The sequence below is a fragment of the Nerophis lumbriciformis genome, linkage group LG05, assembly GCF_033978685.3.
Source record: "Nerophis lumbriciformis linkage group LG05, RoL_Nlum_v2.1, whole genome shotgun sequence".
Lineage (NCBI taxonomy): Eukaryota > Metazoa > Chordata > Actinopteri > Syngnathiformes > Syngnathidae > Nerophis > Nerophis lumbriciformis.
The window spans coordinates 787,501-803,014 of NC_084552.2; the positions used below are offsets into that span (position 1 = coordinate 787,501).

General features: G+C 35.6%; 2 protein-coding genes across 5 annotated transcripts in view; one reads left to right on the plus strand and one right to left on the minus strand.

Annotated features, from left to right (window-relative positions):
* Window positions 1-3,403, plus strand: part of LOC133605819 (tetraspanin-8-like) — a 14,284-nt gene extending 10,881 nt beyond the window's left edge. The window contains exons 7-9 of the mRNA XM_061959125.1: window positions 2,529-2,588; window positions 2,653-2,736; window positions 2,857-3,403. Coding sequence (XP_061815109.1) covers window positions 2,529-2,588; window positions 2,653-2,736; window positions 2,857-2,961 — 249 coding nt within the window. The 3' untranslated portion in view covers window positions 2,962-3,403. The remainder of the gene's footprint in view (window positions 1-2,528; window positions 2,589-2,652; window positions 2,737-2,856) is intronic.
* A 4,705-nt stretch (window positions 3,404-8,108) lies between these two features.
* Window positions 8,109-15,514, minus strand: part of LOC133606944 (tetraspanin-8-like) — a 48,370-nt gene continuing 40,964 nt past the window's right edge. For all 4 annotated transcript variants that reach the window (XM_061961419.1, XM_061961417.1, XM_061961415.1 and 1 more), the window contains exons 9-10: window positions 8,458-8,541; window positions 8,109-8,333 (exon numbers count right to left, since the gene is read on the minus strand). In XM_061961419.1, the coding sequence (XP_061817403.1) occupies window positions 8,199-8,333; window positions 8,458-8,541 (219 nt within the window). In that variant the 3' untranslated portion in view covers window positions 8,109-8,198. The remainder of the gene's footprint in view (window positions 8,334-8,457; window positions 8,542-15,514) is intronic.

Genomic DNA, 15,514 nt, shown 5'->3' on the forward strand with positions numbered 1-15,514 from the left:
CAATATATTTTTAAAATAAGACAGTATTTATATATATATATATATATATATATATATATATATATATATATATATATATATATATATATATATATATATATATATATATATATGTCTTTTTGTTTTTTAAGCATTTTTAAAACTAAATAAAAACAGCAGCTGTTTTATTTAAATCAAAAAACACAAGCCAAGTATTATTTTGAATTAAATATGTCTGTTAATTTTTATTTAAACTAAATAAAAACATTAGCAGCTCTGTTTAATTGAAAACAGGAACAAACACCAAACATTATCATTTGTGTATCTAATTAAATATATCTCCCCCCAAAAATAAAAGCATGAATAATGTTATCTTAAATGTCAACATATTTATTTTTGCTATTTCAAAGCCTTGTCTATAATTAAATATATTAAAAATGTTAACATTAAAAACTTTAAAAAGTAAATGAAAACATGTGCTTTGTTTGCAAAGCACATGTTATTGACATTAAAAACATTAACCACTCAAAAAAAAAGAATTAGCTGCCTTATTTTTTTTTTTTAAAACAGAAAAAGTAAAAAAATATTTCGCATTATTTTAGTGTTTTTAAATAAAACAAATTATAATTATTAGAGAAATTAATTAAAAACAAATACTATTAAATACAAAAATTAAAAACTAAGTAAACACATTAGCTGCCTTAAAAAATTTTTTTACAAGATCATATAAATAAACCAAAAAATTAATAAAAGGTAATTAAAAACAAATACTATTAAATACAGTAATTAAAAAATAAGTAAAGACATTAGCTGACTTAAAAAAAAATATTTACAAGATCATATAAATAAACCAAAAATGTAATAAAAGGTAATTAAAAACAAATACTATTAAATACAGTAATTAAAAAATAAGTAAAGACATTAGCTGACTTAAAACATTTTTTTACAAGATCATATAAATAAACCAAAAATGTAATAAAAGGTAATTAAAAACAAATACTATTAAATACAGTAATTAAAAAATAAGTAAAGACATTAGCTGACTTAAAACATTTTTTTACAAGATCATATAAATAAACCAAAAATGTAATAAAAAGGTAATTAAAAACAAATACTATTAAATACAGTAATTAAAAAATAGGTAGACATTAGCTGACTTAAAACATTTTTTTTACAAGATCATATAAATAAACCAAAAATGTATTAAAAGGTAATTAAAAACAAATACTATTAAATACAGTAATTAAAAAATAAGTAGACTATTAGCTGACTTAAAACATTTTTTTTACAAGATCATATAAATAAACCAAAAATGTATTAAAAGGTGATTAAAAACAAATAGTATTAAATACAGTAATTAAAAAATAAGTATAGACATTAGCTGACTTTAAAAAAAACTATTTACAAGATCATATAAATAAACCAAAAATGTAATAAAAGGTAATTAGAAACAAATACTATTAAATACAGTAATTAAAAAATAAGTAAAGACATTGACTGACTCAAAAAAAACTATTTACAAGATCATATAAATAAACCAAAAATGTAATAAAAGGTAATTAGAAACAAATACTATTAAATACAGTAATTAAAAAATAAGTAAAGACATTAGCTGACTTAAAACATTTTTTTACAAGATCATATAAATAAACCAAAAATTTAATAAAAGGTAATTAAAAACAAATACTATTAAATACAGTAATTAAAAAATAAGTAGACATTAGCTGACTTAAAACTTTTTTTTTACAAGATCATATAAATAAACCAAAAATGTATTAAAAAGTAATTAAAAACAAATAGTATTAAATACAGTAATTAAAAAATAAGTAAAGACATTGACTGACTCAAAAAAAACTATTTACAAGATCATATAAATAAACCAAAAATGTAATAAAAGGTAATTAAAAACAAATACTATTAAATACAGTAATTAAAAAATAAGTAAAGACATTAGCTGACTTAAAACATTTTTTTACAAGATCATATAAATAAACCAAAAATGTAATAAAAGGTAATTAAAAACAAATACTATTAAATACAGTAATTAAAAAATAAGTAGACATTAGCTGACTTAAAACCTTTTTTTTACAAGATCATATAAATAAACCAAAAATGTATTAAAAGGTAATTAAAAACAAATACTATTAAATACAGTAATTAAAAAATAAGTATAGACATTAGCTGACTTTAAAAAAAACTATTTACAAGATCGTATAAATAAAGCAAAAATGTGATAAATGGAAAAACAAGAACGGTCTTGTTTTAAAAAGATGAAAAGAAGGAGCTGTCTTAACTAAACCGTTTTCACATTCAAAGTCCTTTTTGTAGAGTAAAAACTATCCAAAACATTGATTGTACTTACCAGCAGTCTGTGTTGTCCTTCTACGCAAACATTGCAACATTTATAACCCACATTTTAGCTGAAAAAGAAGAACAATTCCAGCAGCCACTTCCTGTTTGCTTTCTTCTTCTTCTCCTTCTGTAAAACAGCGCCCTCTGGTGGCTGCTGGCGGGTAATGACACCAGACCGTTTGTCTTCTCCCTATTAGATACGACTGCGAGGCAGCGCCACCTTGGGGGCTCCAAAGAACCAATATGTTTATCAGGAGGTAAAACACACTTTTGAAAGATGAACATTGCATTTTTTTATCCCACTAAAGCTTTAATCCACAGGCATGCCTCCCTATTTATGTCTCCGCACTCAAGCGAGGATTCTCATTGGAAATGGGAATTAAATTTGGAAGCGGCGTTTTTTGGGTATGTTGTTTTTTTAAAATAATAAACATAATGAACCTTTTGAAGCAATTTGGGGTATGTGTTCATTTTTTTTTTCAAATCCCACTTTAATAGGAATTAATTTGGAATGTCTCCCCGCAGGCTGTTTTAATGGTGATGAGCCTGAAGCTGATGGTGCAGATGAAGCGCAAACAGGAGTTCATGGCCCTGCTGCAGTCCAATCGATACGTCCCCGGCGCCTTCTAGTGGTCACCTCCACGTCACGCCTTGAATTTGCACATAAATAAACACATTATGCTGTAAGATAACCGTAATAACCTGGCTGGCTGCTAGTAAGCGTCATGCTATTTGATATACGTACAAAACACGCATGTAATCTGAGGGCCTGATTACCTGAGCAGCTCAGGTGAGCTTCATGCACACACCTGCAAAGTCTCTAGTGAGCATTTGATTTATAACACCACTTGAACTTGGATTGGAGAATACTCATATAATGTAACCGACTTCTGATGTATGTACGTTATGTAACGCTATTTAATAACCATAAGACCATTTTAAAGGCTAAAGACTGCGAATGTAAAACGCTTTCTATACATTCATGACATTTTTTTGGTATAATTTCAAATAATATGTGCACTTTATGATGTATATTCTTCATGCATATACACAGTTTTTTTTAAGTATGTCAAATCACTAAGTAATGTAATATAACTGATTGTAAATATCAAAAATAAATAATGTGATAATTGTTCTTTTGTTGCTTTTTTTAACGCAGGTTTTTAATACATCCATCTGCTAATTTTGGGTTATAATAAACACAAAAAAATAAATATGCTTTAAAAAAAAATTGGTACTAATAAATACATATTTTAAAATAACAGCAAAACATGTGTAAATTGAAAAAAAAAAAGTGTCAAAACAAATCTGAGTCTGAATGTAGTTTGGATTATGTTCAATAAAACATCTAAACTGTTTAAATTTATAATCCTAGTTAAACATATTAAAAATATTTGAAACATTCTGATAAAATATCTACAAAATATACATTTTTTAAATGTTTGATTCTAAGAAAACATGTTTTTAAATCCAGATGAATCAGGAACTAATCTGGGTTACGCATGTAAATACACTTTACCAACATTGAAATATGTTTTTTTATGCAACACTAGTTTTAACTAGTTTATATAAATATATATATATATACATAAAGAAGATATAAATACAGATGAATGGTCTATTTTAAAAAAACACTCTTTTTCATATATAAGGCGCACCTTATATATGAAAATAAATAAGGTGCATTAAAGGGGTCTTATTATGATTTTTTTTTCTAAATGTAAAAGACTTCCTTGTGGTCTACATAACATGTGATGGTAGTTCTTTGGTCAAAATGTAGCATAGATGATGTTTTACAGATCATCTTTAAGCCGCTTTCTGACAGTCGCTTCAGGATGCGCCGTTTTGGGAACAGTCTTATTTATTTACGTGGCTCACCTTGGACGGCGTCTTCTCCCCGTCATCTTTGTTGTAGCGGTGTAGCGTGCAAGGACGGGAGTGGAAGAATTGTCAAAAGATGGCGCTAACTGTTTTAATGACATTCCAGGTAAAACGTTTTGATAAACACTTCTGTGTTTTCTTTATTTTCATGACTATTTACATTGTAGATTGTCACTGAAGGCATCAAAACTATGACACCTGTGAAGTGAAAACCATTTCAGGTGACTACCTCTTGAAGCTCATTGAGAGAATACCAAGAGTGTGCAAAGCAGTAATGATAAAAACCTGCTCAGTCCGCCTTGAGATGGGTAGGTCGTGAGTTCAAACCCCCGGCCGAGTCATACCAAAGACCATAAAAATGGGACCCTTAACCTCCCTGCTTGGCACTCAGCATCAAGGGTTGGAATTGGGGGTTAAATCACCAAAAGTGATTCCTGAGCGTGACCACCGCTGCTGCTCACTGCTCCCCTCACCTCCCAGGGGGTGAACAAGGGCATGGGGCAAATGCAGAGGACACATTTCACCACACCTCGTGTGTGTGTGTGTGTGTCAATCATTGGTACTTGAACTTATTTTCTTACCTGCACCTTGCCTGCCGAGTTCCCGTCTGCATCCTGGGAGAACGATCCACGCATCACCACGTTGATGTCTGACGGTGGATCCACGTTGTCGGTTTGGAAATGACCAAATATCAAAAGGTTAGAACCCGACATTGACAAAAAGCATGTTTCAACAAGTTCTCAACGTTGTTTTCATGTCTGAGTTAGCACTTTTTTACATTGTGTTGCCATTTGAATACACCTTATTTCCCGTTTGTGGCCTTGCTTTCCAAACATTCCTTTTCATTGACCTCTTTTTATGTGACCTTGTATGCCTTATTGAGCAATAATGGAACACATTATCCAAGACAATGAAGTTTTCCCTGAATAAACATATTTAAATAGGATGCGGACGGGAACTCGGCAGGCAAGGTGCAGGTAAGAAAATAAGTTAATTTGCCATTAAATAGTCCAAACATATTGACCTACTTATAAACAGTTTTAATACAAGAAAATATTAAGAAAGGAACAATATAAACAAAGATGAACTAAATCAGGCGATTCAATGACATGTCAAATTTCCTAAAGGAAACAACACAATGCAAAATGTATCAACATACACTATATTGCCAAAAGTATTTGGCCACCCATCCAAATGATCAGAATCAGGCGTCCTAATCAATAAATAAATCAATCACTTGGCCCGGCCACAGGCAGGGAAACATTTGTGAAAAGAATGGGCCGCTCTCAGTGATTTCCAGCATGGAACTGTCACAGGATGCCACCTGTGCAACAAATCCAGTCGTGAAATGCCAGGAGAACGCTACATTTCGGACTGCGGTGTGAAATTTGGTGGAGGAGGAATTATGGTGTGGGGTTGTTTTTCCCAGGAGTTGGGCTTGGCCCCTTAGTTCCAGTGAAAGGAACTTTGAATGCTCTAGGACGATTCCATGCTCCCCTCCTTGTGGGAAACAGTTTGGAGCGGGCCCCTTCCTCTTCCAACATGACTGTGCACCAGTGCACAAAGCAAGGTCCATAAAGACATGGATGACAAGAGTCTGGTGTGGATGAACTTGACTGGCCTGCACAGAGTCCTGACCTGAACCAAAACATTTTGGACATTTCCATGCTCCCCAACCTTGTGGGAAACAGTTTGGAGCGGGCCCCTTCCTATTCCAACATGACTGTGCACCAGTGCACAAAGCAAGGTCCATAAAGACATGGATGACAAGAGTCTGGTGTGGATGAACTTGACTGACCTGCACCAAAACATTTTGGACAATTCCATGCTCCCCCAACCTTGTGGGAAACAGTTTGGAGCGGGCCCCTTCCTCTTCCAACATGACTGAGCACCAGTGCACAAAGCAAGGTCCATAAGGACATGGATGACAAGAGTCTGGTGTGGATGAACTTGACTGGCCTGCACAGAGTCCTGACCTGAACCAAAACATTTTGGACAATTCCATGCTCCCCCGCCTTGTGGGAAACAGTTTGGAGCGGGCCCCTTCCTCTTCCAACATGATCCATAAAGACATGGATCACAGAGTCTGGTGTGGATAATAATAATAATAATAATAATAATAATAATAATAATAATAATAATAATAACGGATTCGATTTTATATCGCGCTTTTCTATTATTAGATACTCAAAGCGCTCACAGAGAAGTGGGAACCCATCATTCATTCACACCTTTAAACAACTTTAACACTCTTACTAATATGCGCCACAATGTGAACCCACACCAAACAAGAATGACAAACACATTTTGGGAGAACACCCGCACCGTAACACGACATAAACACAACAGAACAAATACCCAGAATCCCTTCCAGGCTACAATACACACCGCCGCTACCACCAAATCTAGATTTTTTTTTAAGAAATCTTTTCTAGCGGCCCAGCCTCACCCAGTTTCTGCATCCAGTGCCCCCAGGTAAATTGAGTTTGAGACCCCTGGTGTAGAGGTCACGTTTCGGTTCATTTTCGGTACAGTAAGAAAACAACAAAATATAAATATTTGGGTTATTTGTTTACCAAATTTGCAAAATCTTCCACCAAATATATTTTCTTAGTGGAATATTTGATGTGAAGTAATGGGAACCTTGGATAGGTCAATAATTCATAATAACATTGATTTTGATTCAATATTATGTTTTGAGCAATGACAGTTTGAAAGAAAAAAAAAAACAGCTTTGTTTTATTAGTCAACATTGCAACTTTTTCTAAATTACATTTAAGCTTTTTTATTTCACTTTTATGTTTTTGTTTATTTTAATAGTATTTTTAGAATGTGCCCACCTCAACCGACGCACGGGGGGGGGGTTTGATGTGTGGGGGGGCCGGTTTGATGGTAGCGGGGGGTGTATAATGTAGCCCGGAAGAGTTAGGGATGCATGGGATTCTGGGTATTTGTTCTGTTGTGTTTATGTTGTGTTACGGTGCGGATGTTCTCCCAAAATGCGTTTGTCATTCTTGTTTGGTGTGGGTTCACAGTGTGGCGCATATTAGTAAAAGTGTTAAAGTTGTTTATATCGCCACCCTCAGTGTAACCTGTATCGCTGTTGATCAAGTATGCCTTGCAGTCACAGGCAGACGCCACATACTACATGTAACCGGGCTGGCACGCTGTTAGTACAGGCTGTAGAGGGCGCTAATGGCAGTGCCATCGCGGCACGCCCTTATTAGTGTTGATTAGGTGAAAATCAGTAGACTTTCGAACGGATAGTAGCCCTGAATTACGGGAATCTCCCGGAAAAATCGTGAAGGTTGGCAAGTATGATGCTGTTAAGCGGCATTCATATAAAACTTGAGGGCTGCACTAACATTACATTTTCATATTAAGGTGCGGGCCGCAAAATAACGTCTCACGGGCCGCGTGTCTGAGACCCCTGGTTTATACATAGCACAAAGCAAAACAAAACTTTGTATGCAGTGTTATTTCATTTTAAATTTCTAAAGAGTTTTGTGGCTCCCATTGTTTTCTTTCATTTGTGAAACGGGTCAAAATGGCTCTTTGAGTGGTAAAGGTTGCCGACCCCTGCACTACACCATACCGCCCCCGATGAACTTGACTGGCCTGCACAGAGTCCTGACCTGAACCCGATAGAACGCCTTTGGGATGAATTAGAACGGAGACTGAAAGCCACCAACATCAGTGTGTGACCGATGCGCTTTGGGAAGAATGGTAGAAGATCCCTATAAACACACTCCGCAACCTTGTGGACAGCCTTCCCAGAAGAGTTCAAGCTGTATTGGATCATATTGGTTAGGAATGGGATGGCACTTCAAGTTCATATGTGAGTCGAGGCAGGTGGCCAAATACTTTTGGCAATATAGTCTACATCAATTTACATTAAAAAAAAAAAAAGCTTCATATTTTGCGTATGAAGTTAAAAGTAAGCTTTCGTATCACACATTGAACATTTGTCAGTGATCAAATATTGATCAGGGGAGCTCCGCCGGTTCCGTGAGGACGGCGTAGTTGCCAGTTTTGGCCTCTCGACTGTAAGCGACGGTGGGCGTGTCCTTTTTGGGTTTCAGTTGACACAAGACGACCACGCTCAGCACACAGGACAACGTCTGCACACACACACACACACACACACACATGCGCGTATACTGAGTGTGGCGTAATAGCAATACACAGACAGCAGGGGGCAGCACTGACATGTATGGAGAGAAAGGAGGAGTGGAAGTTGCTCACCCAAAGTAAAATCAAGCCCGCTGAGAAGCCCATGGCTATGTTGACAGACACGTCTATGTTGTACACGATGCTTGGGAGACATGACTGCAACACACACAATAACACATTAGAACCATATACAGTATTTATTTTAAATAGAAAAATCATATTTCAAAAGAAGATATAAATACAAATGAATGGTCTATTTTTTTAACTGTTTTCATATATAAGGCGCACCGGATTATAAGGCTTATTAAAAGAAGTCATATTATTATTATTATTTTTCTAAATGTAAAAGACTTCCTTGTGGTCTACATCAGTGATTTTCAACCACTGTGCCGCCTAATTGGCCCCAAAAATATTTTTTGCAAATCAATAATCATAATAATGTGCCGTTGTCTAGTGCTTGTGCTGTGTAGAGCTTGGCAGGGTAACACATACTTGCCAACCTTGAGACCTCCGATTTCGGGAGGTGGGCGTGGTTAAGAGTGGAGGAGTATATTTACAGCTAGAATTCACCAAATCAAGTATTTCATATATTGTGTATATATATATATATATATATATATATATATATATATATATATATGTATAAGAAATACTTGACGAAATACTAAGTCAAGTATTTCATATATATATATATATATATATATATATATATATATATATATATATATATATATATATATATATATATATATATATATATATAAAAGAAATACTTGACTTTCAGTGAATTCTAGCTATAAACATATATTTATTTTGTTATATATATGTATAATATATATAAGAAATACATGACGAAATACTAAGTCAAATATTTCATATATATATATATATATATATATATATATATATATATATATATATATATATATATATATATATATATATATATGAAATATATATATATACTGAAATACTTGACTTTCAGTGAATTCTAGCTATAAATATATATTTATTTTATTATATATATGTATATATATATATATATATATATGTATGTGTGGGAAAAAAAATCACAAGACTATTTCATCTCTACAGGCCTGTTTCATGAGGGGGGGGTACCCTCAATCATCAGGAGATTTAAATGGGAGCATTCGCATACCATGGTTTATATAGGGCACAGAGTGGGTGGGTACAGGCTGGCCTAGGGGCGTGGTGATTGGCTCATGTGTTACCTAGGAGGTGTTTCCGTCTATGGCAGCATGTTGTTACAATTTCGCTGCGCTTGTTGAGGGATGACAGGTCTGGACGGTAAATAATAAACAGTTTCTCTTTCAAACATAGGTTGCATCTTTTATTACCACTATTGTAAGGTGTGCTGGATGCAAGAATTTGCCATGTTATTGAATATTCAACATTATTGTCTTTGAGGTCCCAAATGTGTTTGCTGAGTTCTGTGGTATTTCGCAGGTTTTTGTTCCTGAAAGAAGCCTTGTGATTGTTCCATCTGGTTTTGAATTCTCCCTCGGTTAATCCTACATATGTGTCGGATGTGTTAATGTCCTTGCGTATTACCTTAGATTGGTAGACAACTTGATGAAAGCGGATACAATTTCACCCTCACCTATGAACCCACGCCAGGAAACCAACCAAAAAAGAACAGAAAACGAAACGACATCATCTGGTACAACCCCCCATACAGCAAAAACGTCTCAACTAACATTGGACACAAATTCCTCAATCTGATTGACAAACACTTTCCCAAAGACAACACCCTAAGAAAAGTATTCAACAAGAACAACATTAAATTGAGCTACAGCTGTATGAACAATATACGACAAATTATCTCAAACCACAACAAAACAATTGCAAATGAGCCGTCAGCCCCCGGACAGAGCGACTCCAAAACCAACAAAGGCTGCAACTGTCGAAAGAAACCTGATTGCCCTCTCAACGGGGGGTGCTTACAAACATCAGTTGTCTACCAATCTAAGGTAATACGCAAGGACATTAACACATCCGACACATATGTAGGATTAACCGAGGGAGAATTCAAAACCAGATGGAACAATCACAAGGCTTCTTTCAGGAACCAAAACCTGCGGAATACCACAGAACTCAGCAAACACATTTGGGACCTCAAAGACAATAATGTTGAATATTCAATAACATGGCAAATTCTTGCATCCAGCACACCTTACAATAGTGGTAATAAAAGATGCAACCTATGCTTGAAAGAGAAACTGTTTATTATTTGCCGTCCAGACCTGTCATCCCTCAACAAGCGCAGCGAAATTGTAACAGCATGCCGCCACAGACGGAAACACCTCCTAGGTAACACATGAGCCAATCACCACGCCCCTACGCCAGCCTGTACCCACCCACTCTGTGCCCTATATAAACCATGGTATGTGAATGCTCCCATTAAAATCTCCTGATGATTGAGGGAACCCCCCTCATGAAACAGGCCTGTAGAGATGAAATAGTCTTGTGATTTTTTTCCCCACACATACATATATATATATATATATATATATATATATATATATATATATATATATATATATATATATATATAAGAAATACTTGACTTTCAGTGAATTCTAGCTATAAATATATATTTATTTTATTATATATATGTATATATATGTATATAATAAATACTTGAATTTCAGTGTTCATTTATTTACACATATACACACACATAACACTCATCTACTCATTGTTGAGTTAAGGGTTGGATTGTCCATCCTTGTTCTATTCTCTGACACTATTTTTCGAACCATGCTGAACACCCTCTCTGATGATGCATTGCTGTGTGGCACGCACAAAAGTGCTTTCATCAAATGCACTAGATGGCAGTATTGTCCTGTTTAAGAGTGTCACAACATTGCTGTTTACGGCAGACGGACTGCTTTACGGTAGAAAAAAACGTGACTGCTGTTGTTGTGTGTTGTTGCCGCGCTGGGAGGACGTTAATGAAACTGCCTAACAATAAATCCACATAAGAAACCAAGAACTCGCCCTCCATCCTTCTACAGTTATAACGTGATTGGGCAGGTACGCTATTTATATTGTGGGTTAGCGGACCTGAGTCCGCCTGAATTTCGGGAGATTTTCGGGAGAAAATTTGTCCCGGGAGGTTTTCGGGAGAGGCGCTGAATTTCGGGAGTCTCCCGGAAAATCCGGGACGGTTGGCAAGTATGGGGTAACCATGTAATACTCCATATCAGTAGGTGGCAGCAGGTAGTTCATTGCTTTGTAGAAGTCGGAACGCGTCGAGGATGGTTTGTCGTGATCCTAATAGGCAGAGCACAGCGGGAGACAGCGTGCAGGTAAAAAGGTATGTAAAGCTTAAACCAAAAATTAACAAAAGGCAAGTCCCGCTAGGAAAAGGCACTGAAACATAGGGATGGCTATGTAAAACAAAAGTAAAACTGAACTGGCTACAAAGTCAACAAAAACAGAATGCTGGACGACAGCAAAAACTTACAGCGTGTGGAGCAAAGACGGCGTCCACAAAGCACATCCGTACATGACATGACAATCAACAATATCCCCTCTAAGAAGGATAGCGTACGCACAACTTAAATAGTCTTGATTGCGAAAACAAAGCAGGGGCGGGCAATAGCGCTCAAAGGAAGGCGTGAAGCTGCTACAGGAGAACACCAACAAAACAGGAAAGGTCACCAAAATAACAGCGCAAGACAGGAACTAAAGCACACAGGAAACAACATCAAACTCAAAATAAGGCACGACAACCTGGTGGAGTTTAATTTTTTAACCTTTTCTGCAGGTGGTGTGCCTCCGTATTTTTTTTATGAAAAAAAAAAGGTTGAAAAACACTGGTCTACATAACATGTGATGGTGGTTCTTTGGTCAAAATGTTGCATAGATGATGTTTTACACATCATCTTCAAGACGCTTTCTGACAGTCACTTCAGGATGTTTTGTGGGCGGTCTTATTTACGTGGCTCACCTTCGACGGCGTCTTCTCCCCGTCATCTTTGTTGTAGCGGTGTAGCGTGCAAGGACGGGGGTGGAAGAATTGTCAAAAGACGGAGCTAACTGTTTAAATGACATTCAGACTTTACTTAACTTTACTTAAATGTGTCCCGTGAAAAAACGTCCAACCGGAACTCTAATAACGAAAGTTCCTTGGGTGAATAATGTAAACTCACTACACCGGTATGTTTTAGCGCTTTCATGGCGAGTTTACTGACAGATATAAGTAAGAACTGTACACTACTTTATATTAGAAATGGCAACAGCGGAGGATGAATGTCCCATAACAAGAAGATAAAGAAAAAAGAAAGTCGGCACGGACGACAAAGACAAGCGCGCGCATTTTTTTTTAGGATTTATGCAGATCCTAAATAAGAAAAGTTGCTTTTGTATAATATTGCGAAACAGAACGCCAGATTATATTTCTTACGTTTCACACACCATAATAATACTGGTATGTTGAAGCACATCAAACGATGCAGCCTACACTTATCTCTTGTGTTTGGATGCCATCTACTGGTCACTCTTATCATTTCACCTTGTACCAAATAAAATTGCTTCGAGGTGGGTGAGCTCAACCAAACGTATTCCTTACATGAGGCGCACCAGGTTATAATGCGCAATGTCGAGTTTTGAGAAAAAATAATCATTTGAAGTGCGCCTTTTAGTCCTGAAAATACAGTAAATGGTTGTGCATTTTTAAAATACAATATATGTCTTATCTAATTACCTCCGCCAGGAGGGTATGTAAGCCCTGTCGGTATGAGGAATTTTCATGAAACGTTCAGGAAATGTCAGAAATGGGATAAGAAACAAGTGATTACATTTTGGTGCTGATCCGGATTTTTTTTTTTTTAACTATTTGGAGATATGACCTAGCAAGGTCTGTGCTTTTCCAGCTTATCATCCATTGAAGTAAAAAGACAAAAAACAAGTGCTAATTAATAGACTAATAAACTATTACTGATATGTTAGAATGTATGTTTTATCATTTCAATTATTTATTATAAAAAATGTTTTATTTGTATCATTCAAATGAATATTGTGGAATCAACTTTAATGATAATAGTTCATTTGTTGCCATCCCTTCAAGTCAAACAATCAAAGTAAAGAGTAAAATGTAGTGCAGAATTGTTTGTAGCAGACAAAATATTAGTATTATGTATCATACATTTGTCTCTTGAAGGGAAAAGACAAAAACTGAATGCTAATAGACAAAATAATACCAGGTTAGAATTAATTATGTATTATCTGTTTTTAATTGTATAATTAAAATATTTGTTAATATTTGTTGTTAATAATGAAAATAATATATAATATCAACTTATTATTTTTATGATGTTAATATTATTGGGTTTTTTTTCGGTAGTATGAACTATATTGCGTCAATATTAATAAGTATTATTATACAATGTCCATAAATTACAACCAAATTGAAAAAAAAAAAACCATTAAAAAACCAACTTTTGTATTAAAAATAGAAATGTCAGTTATTCATTTAAACAGGAACATCAGATGACACATTAATAATTATTTCTGTAAATGTGTCAGTTTCATAGAGCTTATTTTCAGCTGAAGTCCTTGGTTAAGGTAAAAGTGTGCCAACAATAAATAACATACATTTGTTATGAAACTAATGTATTTGTTGAGAATTCAACATAATAATAATAATAATAATTGCATATTAAACGGCTCCTCTTTGACCATCAGGCATTTAATAAAGAAATAAATATTAATTTAAACTCTTAAAGCCCAAGCTGTTTGTTTACATGCTTTTTTTAACTTCTCTTTGCTATTTGGGCTTATTGGACCCTAATTAGAATAAAAACTAAGAATCATCTTTTGATATGATGTACTTAGTCCATAAGTACACAACCGTGTACTTCATGTTTAGTGACATGCTAATTCTTGTTTTTCCCCCCAATTCCATTGTATGTTATACTCTTCTGACACCACCAGATGGCAGTATAAGTGATCACATAAGCGGCCATAAGACCCCAATTCAGTAGTGTACACAATTTTGGAAATAGGAGCTAAAAGGTGCTGTCCACGCATGTGGCCACGAAGCCTTTAGAGCAGGGGTGTCAAACTCAAATACAGAGTGGGCCAAAATTTAAAACCGAACAAATTAAGGTTGAACAAATTAACCTTTTAATAAGGACCCAAACCAGTTTTGCATTGAATATTGAACACGTAAGGCTTATATAACTTTATAGTGACATGCAAAATCCAGTTTCAAATAATAATTAAAAAATATCAATGGCATATCAATACAATTTAAATAAAAATTGAATGCCTCTTTTCCATTTGCAGCCTTCTAAAGTAAATATCAACATTAACTTTTTCCACAGGCTAATAAATTTGAAAATAAAATCACAATGAATAAACCAACCATTCAGGACTTTAAACTGCTCAGTTTGCAACACACTGATCTAATCTGATGTGCCCAAGCCAGATACCTGATATCTTTTCTTGGATGCTAGTTCATTAATGTCGGGGCTCAGGCTTTGAGCTGAGGCAACCTTCATTATCGAACGAAGGTGTTCATCAGTCATTATATCTTGTAGTCCACCCGGACCACAGTCTTGGGGGCGTGCCTTAAAGGCACTGCCTTTAACATCCTCTACGAGCTGTCGTCACGTCCGCTTTTCATCCATTCTAACAACGTGCTGACCCAGTCACAAGATATGTGCGGCTTCTAGAGATGCGCGGTTTGCGGGCACAACCGCGGAGTCCGCGGATCATCCGCGGATCATCCGCGGATCGGGCGGATGAAATTAAAAAAAATTAGATTTTATCCGCGGGTCGGGTCGGGTCGGGCGGTTGAAATAAAAAAAAATTAGATTTTAAATAGATTCAGGCGGGTGGCAGTTAAACCAATTGGTAAATATATATACATAGTTAAATGTTGTTACCCACATACGAAAAACGAGCAGGCACCTGCTGCATATGCCGCAACAGAAGAAAAAAAAAAAAAGAGATGGACACTTTTACGGAGCGAAGAAGGGACGCCTCGCCGGGGTCCGGGACCGAGGCCCCTTCCCCTGAGAGGGCCCCACTGGGAGCCGTAGCTGAGGCGATCCGCGAGAAGGGCCCGACGCACGTCCAGGGTCACCACCGCGCCCAC